The 20,406-nt window shown below is 34.7% G+C and overlaps 1 protein-coding gene across 2 annotated transcripts in view; it reads left to right on the top strand.

Annotated features, from left to right (window-relative positions):
• The window catches only part of LOC724468, a 338,444-nt gene extending 319,478 nt beyond the window's left edge, over positions 1–18,966 (top strand). For both annotated transcript variants that reach the window (XM_026445880.1, XM_026445879.1), the window contains 3 exons: positions 12,827–13,657; positions 15,676–15,921; positions 17,855–18,966. In XM_026445880.1, the coding sequence (XP_026301665.1) occupies positions 12,827–13,657; positions 15,676–15,921; positions 17,855–17,949 (1,172 nt within the window). In that variant the 3' untranslated portion in view covers positions 17,950–18,966. The remainder of the gene's footprint in view (positions 1–12,826; positions 13,658–15,675; positions 15,922–17,854) is intronic.
• Positions 18,967–20,406: the final 1,440 nt, after the last annotated feature.

The raw sequence follows: 20,406 nt of genomic DNA, 5'->3' as shown, positions 1-20,406 counted from the left end.
CAAATTTCAAAATCAATTTTATCAAAAAAAAATAAAGCCGTACATTAGAGAAAAATTTATTTATTTTCACGCTATCATTTTCTTTTTTTTCAATTCAAATAAACAAACAAATCCTCGTCCAAATTCACGATAATACTAATTAATCGAAGATAACAAAATTCCCAAAAATTTGTATAATAAAAATACGCAAATTGATCTTAATATGGAGGAAGAATTTTTTTCAAAAAGAAAATAATCCATAAATCGAGGATTATAATTTATTAAAGAATTTCGAGCTGCTAATAAATTTACGTTTTCGATGATAAAATTCATTATACCCGTTTCCAGAATCCATTTGAAAGCGACGACGTGTTATTCTCGGATCCAGGGTTTTGGATATATCGATCGGTGCACGGCGATTGGCCCCGATGAATTTCGCGGCATCGGTGGTCCGCATCGGTCATTACACCTAATGGTTTAATATTTGCGATACAAAATTACGTAGGCGGGTATATTTGACAGAATCGGGTCGAAATGTTGGGCCGACCAATAATAATCAAGCCGTCCAAGCTTGGGTGTCGTTTAGCGCTGCACTCAGCTTTAATTACATCGGTTGTCATGCGTGTTTACCGCCGGAGATATGTGTATTTTATTCCCTATAATGCAGATACCGAGCTGGATCGAGCTGGTAGAAAATTGCCAGACTGCCTTTGATTTACGTAACGCCGCCGATTGTTTTCCTGGCACGCGAATTTTATCGTCGCCATCCTTATATATTTTATCACCGCCTCTAAACGAAGGAAGAAAACATTGGAAGAGAGGATCGTAGTGTAAGGACGAGTGATGACGATTATTTTAAAATTTTGACTTATTGATTTATCGTGTATGAGAACAGGCGAAATTAAGTAAATTTATATCTTTGTGTATTTTGCATCGTAACGAACGAATGAAAACATTGATTTCTCGCGTGAAAAGTGCGAGAGAAAAAATTAAAAATTTTTCCATCGAAATGTACACGGGAAATAAAGGGAATTGTGTAATTGAAATTACTTTTTGTTTCATCCCGATAACGAAATCGAGCGTCGAGATACAAATAATGGCCAATAATGCTCGTGACCTAGTGACCTTGAATTGTATTTATTCTTGAAAATACGTCTGCCACTTGTCTAAAATTCGGGATTGAACACGTGCAATACGACCGAGTGACGAAGCACGAAGACGGCAAGCGGTTAAAAATTACTTTTTCTTTACACGACGATATCTCGAGAACCGGAAATTGAATTAAGATAAATCAAAAAGAGTTTTAAACTACAAACTATCACGCTTCTTATGATCTTTCACTTGTCGATTGAAAATCATTATCTTCGAAGTGACAGCGATTTAAAATTTTCGTAATTTTAATAGAATTAAAATAGAGTTTACGAGATAGATGTGAACATGAGATTCGAATATACTAGAATGAAACTAGAATGAAACTAGAATAAACGGTTAAAAATTACTTTTTCTTTACACAACGATATCTCGAGAACCGGAAATCGAATTAAGATAAATCAAAAAGAGTTTTAAACTACAAACTATCACGCTTCTTATGATCTTTCACTTGTCGATTGAAAATCATTATCTTCGAAGTGACAGTGATTTAAAATTTTCGTAATTTTAATAGAGTTTCTAAGATACATTACTATGGATCTGAATATGTAACAAGGACAGAAAATTATCGTTTTCTTTACTGAACGATTTCGAGAACGGAAAATTATAATGGAATAAATGAATTAATTTAAGTTTAAGAGAAACAATGAATAGATATGTTTAAATAGTATGTTATTATAAATGCTAAAACTAAATTGTAAATAATATTATTAAAGTTAAATTTAATCAATCAAATAGAATACATATTTGAAATTTCGATTCTTTTCTTTTTTAAAGTTATTATTTCAACGTTTTCTAAAAATGAAAAATAAATCAGAGAATTAATCAGACAATTACTCGAGGTTTTAATTGCAATTATAATTTCCGATGAATCGAAGATGTATCGAAGTTTGTTAATTCAAATTTTGATTAATATCATTTCCGATAAAATTATAAATCATTAATATTCATATCAAGAATTTGGTAATTTCATTTGTAACAATCTAACGCGATAAATTTTGTTATATTGAAGTCAGGATTCGTGTTATTGAATCAATCTAATAAATTATTTCAACGCATGTTACAAAATTGATCTTTAAAGATTACATTAAACAATTTTTAACAACAAGTTCTTGATTAAACTCAACTTAGAAGAATATAATAAAAAGTCTCGTCGGCAAGATTTTTATTTTAAAAAGAAAAATATTTCGAAATTCAATGATAAAAAATTACATATTACTCGAAAATTAAATTTGAAACGCTTTCTTTTAAAAAACAAATAACATTTTATTATTAATTCTCGAAATTTTCTACGATACAAACAAGACAAAGAAAAAGAATGTCTCTCAACTTTAAAAAGAAAAAAAAAAAACCTTCTCGTATAAACGATTACACTTTATTTCATCCTCTATCACCTCGTTATTTCACTTTCAACGCGTACTTTTTTTTTTTTTTTTTTTTCATCTCAAACAGTCCCAGCAGACACGGAAAAAAAAAAAAAGAAAAAAAAAAAAAAAAGGGAAAAAAGAAAAAACAGGAAAATAAATATTCTGGAAAAAAGATTATTTTAATATTATATGCCGTCCTCCTATCTGCACCGAGAGAAATATTCTCCATTATCGTGTCGCGCAACAATCCATTAACTCGAAAAATAAGAGCGGATGACAAAGCTTTTCTTTTATCGGGGAGCGAGAAATTACCAGGCGTACCCTTCGCTCTTCCCTCGGTAGTTGCTTACGAAAGAAAGGAAAGAGAGGAAGAAAGGGGAGGGGATAAAATGAAAAAAAGAAGGAAAAAATTGGAAGGGGGAGAGAGAGAGAGAGAGAGAGAGAGAGAGAGAGAGAGAGAGAGAGAGAGAGAGAGAGAGAGAATAAAGAAGTTTGACGTGAAAGACCGAGGCTAAGCGAAAATATTGGTCGTACTCGTTCGAGCGAAATCAAAGAGGAGAAAATCAATCCCTGGAGTCCACGAAGTGGGAAGTTAATGCGAATTAAAATCCAATTCCGCCGACGAGCGAATCTATTCCCAAACGTTGCGTCTTCGTGACTGGAGGAAACAGGAAGTTCATGTTGCTGGGGTGGGGGGTCGAAGGGCAACGGGCAGGTTTATAAAACGAGGAATTTACATCGTAGGGAAGGGAGAATGTCTTTTTCGATGGATACGTGATTAAACAGGACGAAATAAATGGTTAATCAAATTTTCATTCCTAATCTAATTTCTATTCAATATACTTGTTTTAATTAATTTAAACTACTTGTTGTTGATATTTAACTTAGATACATATAAATGTTTGAATTCAGAGTTTAGATTTGATTATTCTGATTGAAATAATTTTTCTTTTTTTTTTCTTCTATGTGTGTATTATAATTTAAAATTGTAATATGAAATGTCACATGGAATTATGAACATAACCTCAAAAGATAATGAAAGAGAAAGTAAAATTTTTATATATACATATATAATTATAAAACGAATATTGCAAGTAATAATTGTTAATAATTTAGAATTGAGCGTTTTGTATGTAGAAAAACATTTGGATAAAATTTTTTATTCGAATTTTCATTCTTTTGAAATTTTAATTCAAAATTGATCAACTTTACTTTTTTCTCGTATCAAAAATAAAGAATATTAAAAGTTTTCAAAACCTTTCTGAAGTCATGTTTTTTGTAAAATGAATATTTATAATTTTTTTTTTCTATCGAATAAAATAAGAGTTTATTTTCTGTGTCTCTCTTTTACAAAAAAAAAAAAAAGAAAAAAAACGAAATATGTGATTTCTAGAGGAGAAAGAAAAATGTTTTTCACGGCGAATATAAATATCTAATAAACACAAGAGCATTCACTGGTTATAAAATATTTTACTTCCTGTCTCATAAATATTTTTACACATCTTTATCCGGCGTGCAAAGTGTTTTTCGGATTTTGTCGAATATACCACATTCTATTTCCATTGATCGTCTTTCCATCATTTTACAAAATGCGTAACTCAAAATTTAATCATCTTTGACAACAAACATAAAAGAAAAATATTAAAATTGCACAGTGAAAACTATTTGCAACTAATCTTTCGGATGAAGCGTGAAAATGTTAATTTTTAAATAAATTTTTTTGAAATTTAAATTTCTAATTTAATTTTTAATTTTTTTAATTCTTTTTTTTTTAATGTTATATCATAAAGCTGTTGATTTTTTGTAACAACAATGTAAATTACAACTATTAAAGACTTTTAGTCAAGTGATAATTTTTAATATTATAAATTATTGATAATTACTGTAAAAAAAAAACTGATAAATTTAATATAAAATTTAATAACTGTATCTAAAAAAAAAATTTACCGATAAAATTTATATTTTAATAGCTTAAATACCGATATAGAATTCAATATTTGTTCATCATTTAAAAATCATAAAAGGTGACAAAAAGAATACAAAAATATCGCGAATCTATATATTTCATTCCGTCCGTGGATAATACGTGTTTCTATATATAAATATTTTTTTTAAAAAAGTTTCCTTTTTCCATATTGCCTGTCAAAAATAAATTCGTCCATTCCGATATTATGACTTTCCAATATGATATAAAATAATCATTCTATTTTAAAAGAATCCAACGAGCGAAATATAAACTTTTGATTTCAATAATGAAACGGATACATGAGCATAATAAAAAAGACTGATATTCTTTCGTTCCCCATTCCCCCTGAATGTTTAAACAATATTGGAAATCACATACCACATAGAACAATATTTCCACAGGCAACAAAAAAACCTTTGTACAGCTACTTCGTTCGATTAAAATATCATTATGATTTTAATAGATGGCAGCAAAATGTGTTTACAAAAGTTAAAACAACCATTAATATATATTTTTATCAAAGAAAAAAAGGGATGACAAATGAATGAAACGGAGAAACGATAAATAAAATAATAGAAACTTGGAAAAACTTTGTATTCTTGTTTCTCTGTTTCTCTCCTTCACCGGTCTCTGTGTTTCAGAGAGGGCAGCACCGATCAGAAGAAAGAAAGAGACAGAGAGAAAGTTTAAAAAACTTTCTTAATTATACACCATTTATATATAACAATCTAAATCTTTCATGACAGATATTGCTTAATTTTCTTTTCTATCCATACATACCTATATTAAAATTAATTATACAAAATTCAATTAATACGATCAAATTTTATTTTTGAAAAAAAAATCCTCTACTTTTATTCCTTTTCTTTTCCAAATTTCCAATCCTCTATTACATTTCGAAAAATTAACAATGTTCGAAAACGATGAATGAAAAGTATTCTTGAAAACCTTACATTCTTATCTCTTCCTTTACTTAAGAAGATCGTCTTCTTTGCCTCGAGAAGAAGAGCAGCACCAGTCCAGAACAGAATCAGAGAACTTAACGAAGACTACGCATCAAATAAAAAAAAAAACATGAAAATGTTTTTCTCTTTTAGAAGAAAGGAACCCAAGGAGAGAAGAAGAGAAACATGCTCGTTCCTCTCCTTCTTGCAAGAGGGCGCCCTCTTCGAAGTTTCGAAGAGGGCAGCACCGGTCCACGCCCCACCGATTCCCTTCCACTGCCAAAAGTTATTTCCGCTGGAAATTTATCGCCCTGCCGAGAATCGAAGCGTCATTTCCGGCCGGGCGAGACAAAGAAAAGCGGGCGACCCTTTTCTCCCGCGCGAAAGATAATTGGCGTCCCGTTTCCATCGTGCCTTTTTTTTCTCCTCTCTCTCTCTCTCTCTCTCTCTCTCTCTCTCTCTCTGTGTCCGGAAAAAGGCGCACGGTTGCGCGAGCTGACGATTGTTAAATGTACCTGCTTCCGTTGATTTATTCCACGGGGGACTCTGGAAGGAGAGAAACGTGGATATTTATCGCCCCTTTCCGGCGTTGCGGTAAATAATGCGTTTGCTCTTTAACAGGATTTATTTTCGGGCTCCGGTTGTAAGTATTCCATAACGTATTGTTGCGGAGGTGTGCGCGAGCAGTCGGTTATTTATTTGTTGCACGCCTCTATTACGGGACGGTATCGCGTTGAAAGAAATCTTCCTTGGAAAGATTCTGCACCGCCAACAGGAAATTGTAAATCTTCGAATTCTTTTGTTTCGTTTTCGAATTTCGTCCGCTGATCGTATCTTCCATATAACCATGCTTGTGATCGGTTTTTCTTTTTTGTACCACAAAGAATAATGATAAAGCAAACTTAATGAAATTAATGTCAATTGTCATTGGTACATGATTATTGTTAACTTATATTTCTTGTGGTAGGATTTTGAGGATGAAACTGTGCCAAATGAAATTTTATTGTATCAAATTGCGTGCGAGCATCGTGAGTGTCGCCTAAATTGCTGTTTCAAATTTAATTGTTGGACCAGAGATTAATCAGGCCAAGTAAATGGATGTCGTCAATCGTAAAAATGAAACATGGTTTCGAAACAGAGAGTGAAATACAATTTACAATCCAAGAAGACATCAATATGATGTAAACGAGATAATAACAATTGCAATAATTAGTACTATTTCCAAAAATCCCAAAATCCAAATCTAATCCATACTTCCTCTTCTATTTGTCATATCATACCCATTGTATTTTATATTCTCTCGCCATAAGGTCGCTTCTCACAAGGCAGCGTCGAAGCTGGAGACAGAAAGAGAGAGAGAGAGATAAAAAAAAATTAAAAAAATATCCTCGATGTTTCCGACTTTTTGAAAGCTCCGGTTGCGGTTATTGCCCTGGCAACACAAATTGCGGTCGGACCACGGCCGGCGAAATTTCATTCCGCGTTTTTCCACGCTTTGGACATTGTCACAGAAAGTATCCTCGTGGAAAGCCAATATCATGTAATTAAATTTTCGACGGTTTGAACAGAAAAGAGCAACGAGATACGCGTATGTGGCGTATCCAACATCCGGCACGTTGAATACGATGGGCGGAGGGGGGAAAAATTTTCGTGATCGATCAGATCTGCGGTCGGCCATTTTCGACCGACAAAGAAAGTCGTTCGCGGCCGTCGCTCGATTGATTAATTAAAAAGTTGAAAGTGCTCGAGGAGACCACCGCGATATAACGCCATCCATTTCCGCTCTCCTCTTCGAGAGCGGCATCGACACCGCCGATTAAATTTAATCGTCCCCATCACGAACGAAAGGAAAGGGAAAGGGATTGGTCCAAATTCCTTCGAATTTTTGAATTTTGCGTCGAATTTTCGAATTTTCTATCTTCCTCGATCGAGAATTTTTTTCTCGGTATTTGATGTTTGACGTTTTCTTCTCTGTCGGTAAGGTAGAATATTGTTTTCACATCCCCTCGATAAAACGATCGTTGTTCATTTATCGAAGCCTGTTTATAGGTTGGATTATAGGTTTAAACGTACGTGATACCGAGATTAGACTTGTATTATTGTACTAATTATATTACACGTGTATTATATTATTATTCTATTAATGGATTATTATTGATATTGACTGGAAATCAACACAGGATAGATATAAGTTACAATTAAATTCTTCAGAGATTAGAGCGTTAATGTTGTAAAATTTGCTTTATTTATTGCACAACGAAAATACCAAAAGTATATTCAAACAATTTATATTTGTATACGAGCCATTGAATTTTATGAATTACAAAAGATAAAATTTATATATAAGTTGCTCTTATTTTTTTTTTTTTTTGGCCAGTTGAAATTCGCCATTATTTACTTTATTTTTTTCGAAAACTGTTATTTTACCATTCGAATAATGCGTCGAATAAATAAAATTTACGCCCGAGCGATCGCTTACTTAAAACCGTTAAAAAAAAAAATAACGCCATTTCAAACATTTGAATATATATATATATATATATATATATATATATATATATATGATACGAAGAATAATACAATCCATCAGATTAACAATCTCTCGCGCGCCATAATGTCCGAATATATTAATTCGAGTCACGAGTGTTAATTGGGGGGGCCGGGAACAATAATCCAATTCGTCGAATTACACGAGAGAAAGAAAGAAATCCAAACGGTATTGTTAATGTTTCCATTATACGGAAACGTTAATAAATTTCGATTATATTAAGTACGCCGCGTTTTACGACACCGGCCGTTAACAAAGCGCGGTGAAATTGAACGAAAAGTGGAAAGTTACAGGGGCAACCAGTCACCGGTGGAACTTTGCTACTTTGCCATTGAAATCCGTGCCACCGGCACCAATTCCGCAATACATTGTCAAAACTTTCCCTCGACGAACGTAATTAACGATCGTCGAACTTCACGATTTGTTCTCTCGATCGAAACGCAAAAAGAGTAAGAAGAAAAGAGAGAGAGAGAGAGAGAAAAGGACGGCTCACCACTGTGGATCCATACCTTTGGCCGGGATTTTTCGTATCGGGAGAATCGCTTAACGAGTCGAAAAAATCAAGTCCCTTGTCTAATTAACCGTAAAAATAACTTGGAACGAACGTTTAAAATAAAGTTGGAAATTTTTCTTTCGAATTATTTAAAAGAATTTTATCATTTCGACAAATTATAATACGATAAATATATATAATTCCATAAATTTGAAACGAATAATACAAATTCTACGATTTATAGGTTAAAAGATGGAACGTAAACAAGACACCTAAATCGATGAGGATTATATATATAATGGAGGGAAAACAACGAAATCTGTCGTCGAAGCAGGAAGTCTGAAATCTTTTACATCGGTAAAACGGTGGTTCGAATTTTTCTCTCGAGGGGGCGTCGAGATGAAGTTCGAGAGGCGAAAAATCGATGATCTCTCGACACTGGCGCCAAAGCTTAACAAATATTCCGTCACGTCGAGGTCCGCGATGTTTGTTCACCGTCTTGGATCCATGCCCACTCCGAGCCGCCTCATTAAGCCCGAAAATAATAGCTCGCCATGGGTACCGCCATGAAACGACGGAGATGGAGATGGAAAATCCTGGAAATTCTGTCGTGAGCCGTGGAAGAGGGAGGAGTTGTTGCTGAGAAGGAAGGACTGGCCCGAGGGTGCGACGTCAGATTTGTCTCGTTAGAGTTCGCATTGTGCCTCGACTATGCCCCCGATCTCTCGTTATGGTATTCCGCTATCCTCCTCCATCGCGTTGGCGAACCGCTCGTTCCTTCCCTCTTCTTCTGGCGTCTAACGAGCTTCCATTAATAGACACCAGTAGGCTTCGAGCATTTTCTGATTATTATAAATTGTGATGCTTTCCTTCTTTGTCAATTAGTGCATCTTGTGTTATCTCGTTCCAAAAAAAATGATAGATTGCACTTTGATGATTTTCAGAAAAGAGAAATTTCAGTGATTTTGAAAAAGAAAAGAATATTTTTCACATTATCGTGTTAACATTTGTGTGAAATTAGGTTAGGTTACGTTCGATAATACTTTAATCTTTTTATTCACAGATATCGTAAAGAAAAATGGATTTAGGTTAATTTATTATTAACAGTAGAAAGAATTGAATATATTCTGAGATCATCATCTTTCTTTCGTGTAAATAATTACCATAAATTCTGCATAAAATTATTCCTTGTACGAGATAATATTTAAAAAAAATTCCATCAAGAAAGAAGGTAGTCTATCGATAAGAAGGAATGCCATGAATTTCAGAGAAATGTTTCTTCCTTCTTAAAGATCGATCTTTGGACAAGAAAACATCGATTAGAGAAGATCGATAGACGCAAATTTCTTGTCAAGATTGTCCAAGCTGTACTACAAGTACAATTTGTAATTCAACCGATGTCTAATGTCTCTTGTCTGCGATTGTCCCTGTTCTTTCTTAAGGGATCTCTGGATCTAAAGTTTATAGACAGATGGAATTATCGAGATGTCGCTGATGGTGGTGAAAAGGTTCTAATCGATTCAGAGCCATCTTGACAGAGTTTCGATAGTTTTTAGACATTTAATATCGGGATATTTTCCGAGATTTTTCAAAGACCACGTCGGCTATCACTAACAGTGATCACGAGTCTATTCTTGTTATTAAACTGTCAATTCCAAATTGGAGGAATTGATACGTCAATTTAAAATTTTAAGAGATAATATTGAAGTAAGGTTGACCTAAATTGACGTGACTTTTCCATGTCACTGATAATTTGATATTTTTTTATTCGTTACGTAATTGTACCATTTTCCAATTATATAGAATAATTATTTTTATCATTTCACGAACATTGGAAATCTTTTCACTTTATAATGTCTTATTATATAAATATATATGTCTATATTAATGTCTATATTAATGTCTATATTAAATATATGTCTTATTATATTCAATGCACTGTCGATTTTTTCTTCAAAAATTTATAAAACTAGTAAAAAAATAGAAACAAACATTGAACAACACTGCTTTGCATAATTTAATCGATAAAGAAAGGATAAAGAAATTGCAAAAAATAATAAAATGTTTTATTAAGTTATAAGTAATTTGTTCCAACACAAATTTGAATATATACGTGTTTTAATTTCAGAATAAAATGTTTTTGAAGGTATCCTATTTTAGTAATTCGTGCTCATGTTAAATACAATCTAAATGACAACACTATTCATACATAACCTATAAAAATCAAAGAGAGACGTGTTATTAATACTCTTAACTTTTAAAATCATTTAAATTTCTAAAATATTCCAAGAAACGAGGCATTATATCAATAAACAAATTTCCAACATTAGAAACAATTGTATCTTACATTTATATAATAAAAAAATGAAATTATTCATATAATCTATATAATATCTCTCTCATAATAAATTTTCCCATTTGCCAAATAGAAACAAAAAAAAAAATCAAAAAGATGAATATACAATCGTAAAGAATCTCGTCAAAAATCTCGAGAAAAATTTTTATTCTCCTCGAAAAAGGCTTTCCCCCTCCCCTCTCACCGATTTCTCCTTCGAAATTTCAGCAATCAAAATCAAAGAGAGACATGTTATTAATACTCTTAACTTTCAAAATCGTTTAAGTTTCCAAAACTATAAATATTCCAAGAAAGGCATTACATCAATAAATAATAAATTTTCAATTAGAAACAATTGTATCTTACATTTATATAACAAAAAAATGAAATTATTCATATAATTTATATAGTATCTCTTTCATAATAAATTTCCTCACTCTCCAAATAGAAACAAAAAAAAAAATCAAAAAGATGAATGAATAACTATGTACAATCGTAAAGAATCTCGTCAAAAATCTCGAGAAAAATTTTTATTCTCCTCGAAAAAGGCTTTCCTCTCCTCCCCTCTCACCGATTTCTCCTTCGAAATTTCAGCAATCAAAATCAAAGAGAGACATGTTATTAATACTCTTAACTTTCAAAATCGTTTAAGTTTCCAAAACTATAAATATTCCAAGAAAGGCATTACATCAATAAATAATAAATTTTCAATTAGAAACAATTGTATCTTACATTTATATAACAAAAAAATGAAATTATTCATATAATTTATATAGTATCTCTTTCATAATAAATTTCCTCACTCTCCAAATAGAAACAAAAAAAAAAATCAAAAAGATGAATGAATAACTATGTACAATCGTAAAGAATCTCGTCAAAAATCTCGAGAAAAATTTTTATTCTCCTCGAAAAAGGCTTTCCTCTCCTCCCCTCTCACCGATTTCTCCTTCGAAATTTCAGCAATCAAAATCAAAGAGAGACATGTTATTAATAGTCTTAACTTTCAAAATCGTTTAAGTTTCCAAAACTATAAATATTCCAAGAAAGGCATTACATCAATAAACAAATTTTCAATTAGAAACAATTGTATCTTACATTTATATAACAAAAAAACTCATGAAATTCATACAATCTACGTAGTATCTCTCTCATAATAAATTTTCCCACTCTCCAAATAGAAACAAAAAAAAAAAAGAAAAATCAAAAACATGACTAATATACAATCGTAAAGAATCTCGTCAAAAATCTCGAGAAAAATTTTTATTCTCCTCGAAAAAGGCTTTTCCCCCTCCCCTCTCACCGATTTCTCCTTCGAAATTTCAGCAATCAAAATCAAAGAGAGACATGTTATTAATACTCTTAACTTTCAAAATCGTTTAAGTTTCCAAAACTATAAATATTCCAAAAAAGACATTACATCAATAAACAAATTTTCAATTAGAAACAATTGTATCTTACATTTATATAACAAAAAAACTCATGAAATTCATACAATCTACGTAGTATCTCTCTCATAATAAATTTTCCCACTCTCCAAATAGAAACAAAAAAAAAAAGAAAAATCAAAAACATGACTAATATACAATCGTAAAGAATCTCGTCAAAAATCTCGAGAAAAATTTTTATTCTCCTCGAAGAAGGCTTTTCCCCCTCCCCTCTCACCGATTTCTCCTTCGAAATTTCAGCAATCAAAATCAAAGAGAGACATGTTATTAATACTCTTAACTTTCAAAATCGTTTAAGTTTCCAAAACTATAAATATTCCAAAAAAGACATTACATCAATAAACAAATTTCCCACATTAGAAACAATTGTATCTTACATTTATATAACAAAAAAATGAATTATTCATATAATCTATATAATATCTTTTTCATAATAAATTTTCCCACTTGCCAAATAGAAACAAAAGAAAAAAAAATCAAAAAGATGAATAATAACTATGTACAATCGTAAAGAATCTCAAAAATCGAGAAAAATTTTTATTCTCCTCGAAAAAGGATTTTTCCCCTCCCCTCTCACCGATTTCTTCTTCGAAATTTCAGCAAGCTCCCCGGAGCCGCGTACGTGCCCATACTTGGGCAAATTTACGGTGACTGGGGTGAACCGGAACCAGAGGAACATTCGTGAGAGCCGCAGGAGCCAGCACCAGGAGGGGGCCGTCGTGAGGCGTGACAGGGAGAAAGTTCGACACGCCCAGGAACGTATCCAGGAGGATCGACGGGGCAGGAAGCTCGACTTCGACGTGGAGAAACGCAGGGTGGCCAACAACGAGTACCTCGTCCACGAGCGTATGGGCAGGCGTGCCAGGTCGAACCGCAACAACAGAAACCATAGGGAGCACAGCCTGGAGGAGGCGTCGTCGAAGAGGAGCCTGGACATCGAGGATTTGTTGCGGGATCGTGCGAGATCGAAGGTGAGAAGGTCCGAGGAGCAAGGCTCGACGAGGTCGAAGGTGAGAAGGGTGCGCGAGATCGGGGTGAACAGGTCGAGGAGAAAGATGGAGGACTTTGGGATGGACGCGGATAATTTCGCGCGAATCAGGCAATTCTGGACGACCGATTTCGACGACAGTGACGGGTCCAGCATGCTCGAGGTGCAGGAGGATTATTTCGGCGATTACCCGGACACCGCCGACCTGCCCAAGAAGAGGTCGGGCAGGGGAGGGAATATTTTGACGAGGAGGAGGAGGAGGAGGAAGAGGAGGAGGAGAAACGTGGAGGAGCTGGATTCCGGCAATCGGTCGTTCGAAAAAAGGGAGAAGAGGGAGGAGGATGTGTCCAGATGCAGCTCGGAGGTTACCACCATCACTATCGGGTGCTCCACCGCGGATAGAATGGAATTCCAGACGGATTGCGTCGACGACAATGCTATTGGTGAGTCCATGTTCCATGATCTTGATCACGCTTCTTCAGTTTTCAATCCGGTAATACACTCTTAGAAAATGGATATCATTGAAGTATTGATAAGCGAGCAAGATAAATCCAATATTTTTATTATTATAATAAATTGTATAATATACACCAAAATCAAAGTCAGTTTGAAGTGGCTTTATCTAAATTGCATATTTTTGATAACTGTAATTCATTCAGAATTATTTTCATTGTCAAAATTAATAACAATTTTAATAAATTCTAAAAGCTAGATGAAAACTTTTAATTCAAATCTATTTTTAAATAAATATTCAAATATTATAAATAAATATTAAATAAATATTATTGAGTTGGCAACTAAGTAATTGCGGATTTCACTCATAGATGGCTTCAGTTGAATTTTTAGGTTTGCTAGCGTAGTCCAAATGTAAAACACATTTTGTTATTTGATAGTTGGCAATTCAGCTGTCAATCAGTAAAAAAAGTTTTTTGATCGGTTGCGTAGTTTTCGTTTGGCGTTCGTTGAAAAATGGAAAATCAAAAGGAACATTATCGTCATATTTTGCTTTTTTATTTTCGCAAAGGGAAAAACACATCGCAAGCTCACAAAAAGTTATGTGCTGTTTATGGCGACGAAGTCTTAAAAGAACGGCAGTGTCAAAATTGGTTTGACAAATTTCGTTCTGGTGATTTTTCACTCAAAGACGAAAAACGCTCTGGTCGTCCAGTTGAAGTTGATGACGACCTAATCAAAGCAATAATCGATTCGGATCGTCACAGTACAACTCGTGAGATTACAGAGAACCTTCATGTATCGCATACATGCATTGAAAACCACTTAAAACAACTTGGCTATGTTCAAAAACTCGATACATGGATTCCTCACGAATTGAAAGAAAAGCATTTAACGCAACGCATTAACAGCTGCGATTTGCTAAAGAAATGTAATGAAAATGATCCATTTTTAAAACGACTGATAACTGGCGATGAAAAATGAGTTCTACAGCAATATCAAGCGGAAAAGATCGTGGAGCAGGCAATGTGAACCAGCTCAAACAACATCAAAAGCTGGTATTCATCGAAAGAAGGTTTTGTTATCAGTTTGGTGGGATTACAAAGGAATTATTTATTTTGAACTCTTACCACCCAACCGAACGATCAATTCTGTTATCTACATTGAACAACTAACGAAATTAAACAATGCAGTTGAAGAAAAGCGGCTCGAATTGACAAATCGAAAAGGTGTTGTATTCCATCATGACAATGCAAGGCCACACACATCTTTGGTCACTCGGCAAAAATTATTGGAGCTTGATTGGGATGTTTTGCCACATCCATCATATAGTCCTGACCTTGCACCATCTGATTATTTTTTGCTTCGATCTTTACAAAACTCCTTGAATGGTAAAAATTTCAATAATGATGATGATATCAAATCGTACCTGATTCAGTTTTTTGCTAATAAAAACCAGAAATTTAATGAACGTGGGATTATGATGCTGCCTGAAAGATGGCAAAAGGTCATTGATCAAAATGGGCAACACATTACAGAATAAAGTTATTTAGTTCCATGAAAAAATTGTCTTTGATTTTCTAAGAAAAATCCGCAATTACTTAGTTGCCAACCCAATAATAATAAAAATTCTTATCACATTCTTATTACGCGTTAAACAACTTCAAATCCAATATTTTGCTAACGTATAATCGTTGCTCACTTTCTTTGCTCAATTAACAAACGAAGAAGAAAGAACTCGAATTATTCTGGCTGCCAGAATTAATTAAACCCGGTATTAAACGTATAGACCGTCACGTCAAAGATTTGTCAATTCTTGCAATAGAATGGAACTTTTATTTCCCCTCACATTCAGCGTCGTGAAACTCGTCAAAGTTTATTTAAAGGATAATGGCACTCGAGGGTTAACGAGCGACTTGGACGATACCGTCTCTCCACTATTATTCGAGAAGTTCGCCTTTCCCCACCCTTCGGATGGTTAAAGAAGCCTTTGCTTTCTCTTTCGCAGCTTACTCCTGCCACGGTAGGTGGTTCGACGCCGAGGGAACCCAATTCGTGATCGCTACCCAACTGGCACCTGGAACTGGCTGGTCGAACGAGAACAACAGGCCCCAACCGTACAGGAACAGCCGTAGACTGTGCTTCATGTACAAAGAGAGCGGCGGTGTTGTCAGTTTGACTGCCAGCGAGGTGGCCTGCCAGAGGGGAATACCCCCACCCCCGCCAATGTTGGCCTTCAATGCTACCAGTACCGGTGAGTACCCCCCCCCCTCCACCTCCTCACCTTCGACCACTTCACTCTCGAGGAGTCCTTAAGACCTTCGAGGAAACGTCTCGGCTGCAACGAATCTAACTGTTTTGTTCCGGCAACTAGGCAAGAATCTTTCTTCCTCCTTCGAGCACTCCGTCTCGAGATTTACGGGAACAGTAATCGTGAAAGGAATTAGACGCGATACTCGCGTCCTTTTCTTGATTCGATTATTTCTTCCTTTCTCTCCTTACGAGAGATGGCGTTACCTTTTGCTATTTCTCTCCTTTGTTTACTTTAGCTTTTGAGTGAATCGTCGAGGCTTGTCGAATCGTACATATTTTGATTTTTCATCGTACGAGTAGCAAGTACTTTGTCATAAACATGTTTGGAAAAATAGCTTTTCACCAGCGCTATGGATTTCTTGATCAGATTTATTCAAATGTGAAATCTATTTGTAAATCTATTTCTCTTCTAGAATAGCGAGGAAATGCAACGAAGAGTTATTGAAAATTTTTCATCTTCGAATCATAAATCGAAAGTCGAACAATTTTAAAATCGAATTCGATCAAAAAAATCAGAGTTCAAATTTCAATGTAGCATAACCACATGGTATATTTTATTATATTGACTAACAATTTAATGATAAAGTACAATATCGTTACGATACGTCGTGTGGATTCGAGCTTGGTTAGACTTTTGGAGAAATTAATGGACTGCAGATGGCACCACGTTCGATACTCGGTCGATAAACAATCCTAATACCGATCGATTGAAAGAAATCTATATTTTTGATTGATCGAAAAATACAAATGAATACTTTTTACTTATATTACGTACTCGTTGCCCGATTTCTTCGACGTTATCAGACTGTGCACAGTGCTTCGAGTCGTGCTTCAACTTGAAGCATCCTCGGAACTTTAACTGTTATCTTGTCACTTCACCGAGAATCCTCGACTTTTGTTGCCCCTTCGTTGCTTCGTTTCACGACTTGGCGACGCTTATTGAGAAATCTCTACCGATTTGCTTTTCAAATACTTTGCCAACTTTTCGGGAAACAGAGAAATCCTTATCTCCCTTCCTCCGAGACTTTCGTGGAAAAATATCAAGGTTACGCTTGGTCGACGGTGAGATCCGACGCCGCTCCTCGGGAAAACTTATCGACGACCGCTGTTTCCACCACGGTGAAAAAGAGGCGAGAGACGAGAGAGAAATTCCATCTCGTGGCGGAGAATGCAGTTTGACAGGGCGACAGACTGCAGTGTCCAATCAAAATCGTGGCGTCAGCAATTGTCATCCACCGCGTCAGTTAAATTCTGGTAGCAGATGGTGCACGACAGCCACGCATAATTTGCCGCGACACGTAGACGACTTCACCTGACAAATGTACTGTGACAACTCGTTGATAAATGTCGAATTAAATGGCACCACTTTACCCTAACCATGTTAACCAAGGGATTTAAAAACAAGTTCAACCTCGTTTTGGGATACCAATCAATATTTTTTCCGATATTTTTTTGACGATAAATGCGAATAGACAGTTGAAATGTGAATCTAACCTAATTAACATAACCGAATCAGTATGTAAAGTCTTTGATTTAAAATTAGCATTGTTATATTTTATACATCGTTTCGTGATTAATCTTTACGTACGTTTTTTATTTTTTTAAAAATCAAAAATCTTTCACTTTCTAGTAAACCAAAAATACCAATTTTTAAATACAATCTAATCTAACATAACCTAATCTAAGTGCTGAATTTAAATTATGTTCAACCAATTCCTAATAAAAATGGATTTCGAAATACATATTTCATTATCGAAAATTGAAAATTGTTTCCATTTAATTATAATATATAAAAAAAAAAAAGAAAAAAGTTTCGAAACGAAGAGTCATCGTCAAAAATTCTGTAAACAAATTCCTCTCTTTTATACTTTCAGGTCAGTGTATGGAAGAGAACCGGGGCTTCGTACCTACTCGATCGACGTACCTGATGATCGTCACCCTGACGGCGATCGTCGCGATATACAGGTGATTCTAATCGAACGGACGACGATCTCGTGACGGTTAACAAATTCGACGTTTCTAATCTGCGTTACTTGGACACCGTGTGGGTGACAAAACGAGGTGGTACACGTGTATAAAAAAAAAAAAAATCTATACATACATATATATATATATAAATATATTATACATACATGATCGCCTTCGACGCGAATCACTGAACGAGATCGGTCGAGCGTCCGGGCCACAAGCAACTAAAAGAGAAAGAAAGAGAGAAAAAAAAAAGAAAAACAAGAACGAAAAAAAAAAAGCGAACAATCGATACTTTGGCTTCGTACGCTCGTGTCCGTAGCTCTTGCTAGCCTCTCTGATACGTCGGGAGAAATTCATGCTCGCACGACCACCGTGGAAGAATATCTTGGGGGGAAAAAAAACCGAGAGGAAGAAAAGGAAGACAGACTCGTTCCCTGGAAAGAGGGCGCCTGAGTCGAGGAACGAAAAATAAAGTTGCCTATAATAAAGAGACAAGAAGGTGGTGGGGAGGGCAAACCTCCGATTCCTTCCGTACAAGTGCTGCCACTCCTCCAGTCTGGCAAGAAAATCAAGCAGACAGTGGAATGGTGGGAGGTGGATCCGATCAAGATGAACGGTTTACCGTTTCGAGAGGAAGGAAGGAAGGAAGGAAGGAAGTATTAACCCTCGAAGGGAATTTTTTTTCCTTCTCTCTCTCTCAAGAAAGGGAAACCGGTTGTGCGTTCCTTCCAGGACGATGTGAAAGAAGAGGAGGAGAGGAGGGTGATCGTGAATGATCGAACGCGAATTTCCCCTGGCCAGTAGGTTTTTTTACCGATGTAGCTCGTAGGCACTAGCTAATTAAAATAAAGAAGAAAAAAAAAAAATCGGGTAAAGCTGACGAAACAGTAATTACACAAGTTTTTATGGTTAGAACCATATCACGAGCCGAGATCGCGGCGCGTCGATCGATCGGATTCTTCTTTTGGCGAAACGAAAGTAAGAAAAAGAAAGAAAAAAAAATAAAAAAAAAAAATAACGAAGAAAAAGGATCGATTTATCCAAGGAAGGACGGATAAGAGGGAGGGAGAGAAATGCAGCGTCACGTTTTTAGTTAGTAAGACGATCGACCGGCAGAGGTCGTTATCTTTTAAGGTAGAGAATACATAGAGGATAGGTTTAATATGGCGCGTATATGGGGAGAGGGGGAGGGGGGAGAGAGAGGTTACTCGGCAAATGTTTTCTTTTACAACGTTCTCCTCTTTGCGCGAGGAGGAAGTACCTTAAGTGTGCACCGCGCGTGTATTTTATATCGTTGGTGGGAAGAGGATATATGATGGAAAATTTTTCTGCCCGTTTCTCGAAGCATCGAGGTTGTTCAATTTTCGAGAATAATTTTAAGTTTGGGACTAACAAAAAAATGAATAACTTATGTTATGTATAAGATAGAGAATTGAAAATTTTATGTTAAGTGGAAACGTATCTGGGTACTGACATAAGACGATTATTCGTGTTATGTATTTATTTTTCTTTCGTGACGAAAGATTAACGTAAACGAATAGTATTCTGTTTGTTTTTTCACGTGCAATTGCACGTGTTGAAAATTTGTTGCAATTGTTGATTATTGCAATAAAAGGAAAATATCGTTGAAATAGCTGATACAACTGTTCATATTTATAGGCATAATAATACAATAGGAAACAACGATTCTTGCGATTTATTTCGATTAACAATAATACAATATTGTTATGAGAGAAAGTTACATAATTTTATTTTAGTCTTGATTTTGTGAATTTTTTCGAATTTTTTTTTTTCAAGAAAACAGTTTTAAAATTCTCTTTTACAAAGTACAAAAAAACGAATTTTCCATTTTCAAATATGGATAATTTTTTTTTTTTTTTTTTTGAAAATACAATGTTCCAGAGGACAATGGATGATTCTCTGTCTGCCAAACAGGTTTTGCGTCCGGTGGAAAAAGCCTCGGGCAGAATTCAATTACCACACGAAATATTAGTAGATCTATTAAAGGTTGATTGCACTGTTAGCTGTTATGTAATAGCTACAAAGGGCTATTAGCCGTGTTATACCTAAATGTATACCGTTAGCTATTATATAATAGCTCTAATAACCGCTAGCTATCTCGATAACTAACCAAAACAGGAAAAACACGTTTCAAAGCTTCTGAATTATTTTCGTTATTTTTCCGAAACGAAAGGAAAATATATTTTACGAACGATGTTTCGAGATTTGGACGATGAAAAATTCGATGATTTCGATTTATTTTTGCCGAGTAAAAGATTCGTTCTCAAAGTGAAAAAACATAATTTTGAGTTAATCAGCGAATGAAACATTCTGATATTTCTATATAAACAGTGTTTCTCAACTGACGCGTGTCTCAAATGTCGTGAAAACTTTATTAATTAATTTAATTATTCGAATATTGGTCCTATTGGATATTAATTGGATCAAAATACTT

Source organism: Apis mellifera, linkage group LG16 (assembly GCF_003254395.2).
Source record: "Apis mellifera strain DH4 linkage group LG16, Amel_HAv3.1, whole genome shotgun sequence".
Lineage (NCBI taxonomy): Eukaryota > Metazoa > Arthropoda > Insecta > Hymenoptera > Apidae > Apis > Apis mellifera.
This window is presented reverse-complemented; position numbering and strand designations above follow the sequence as displayed.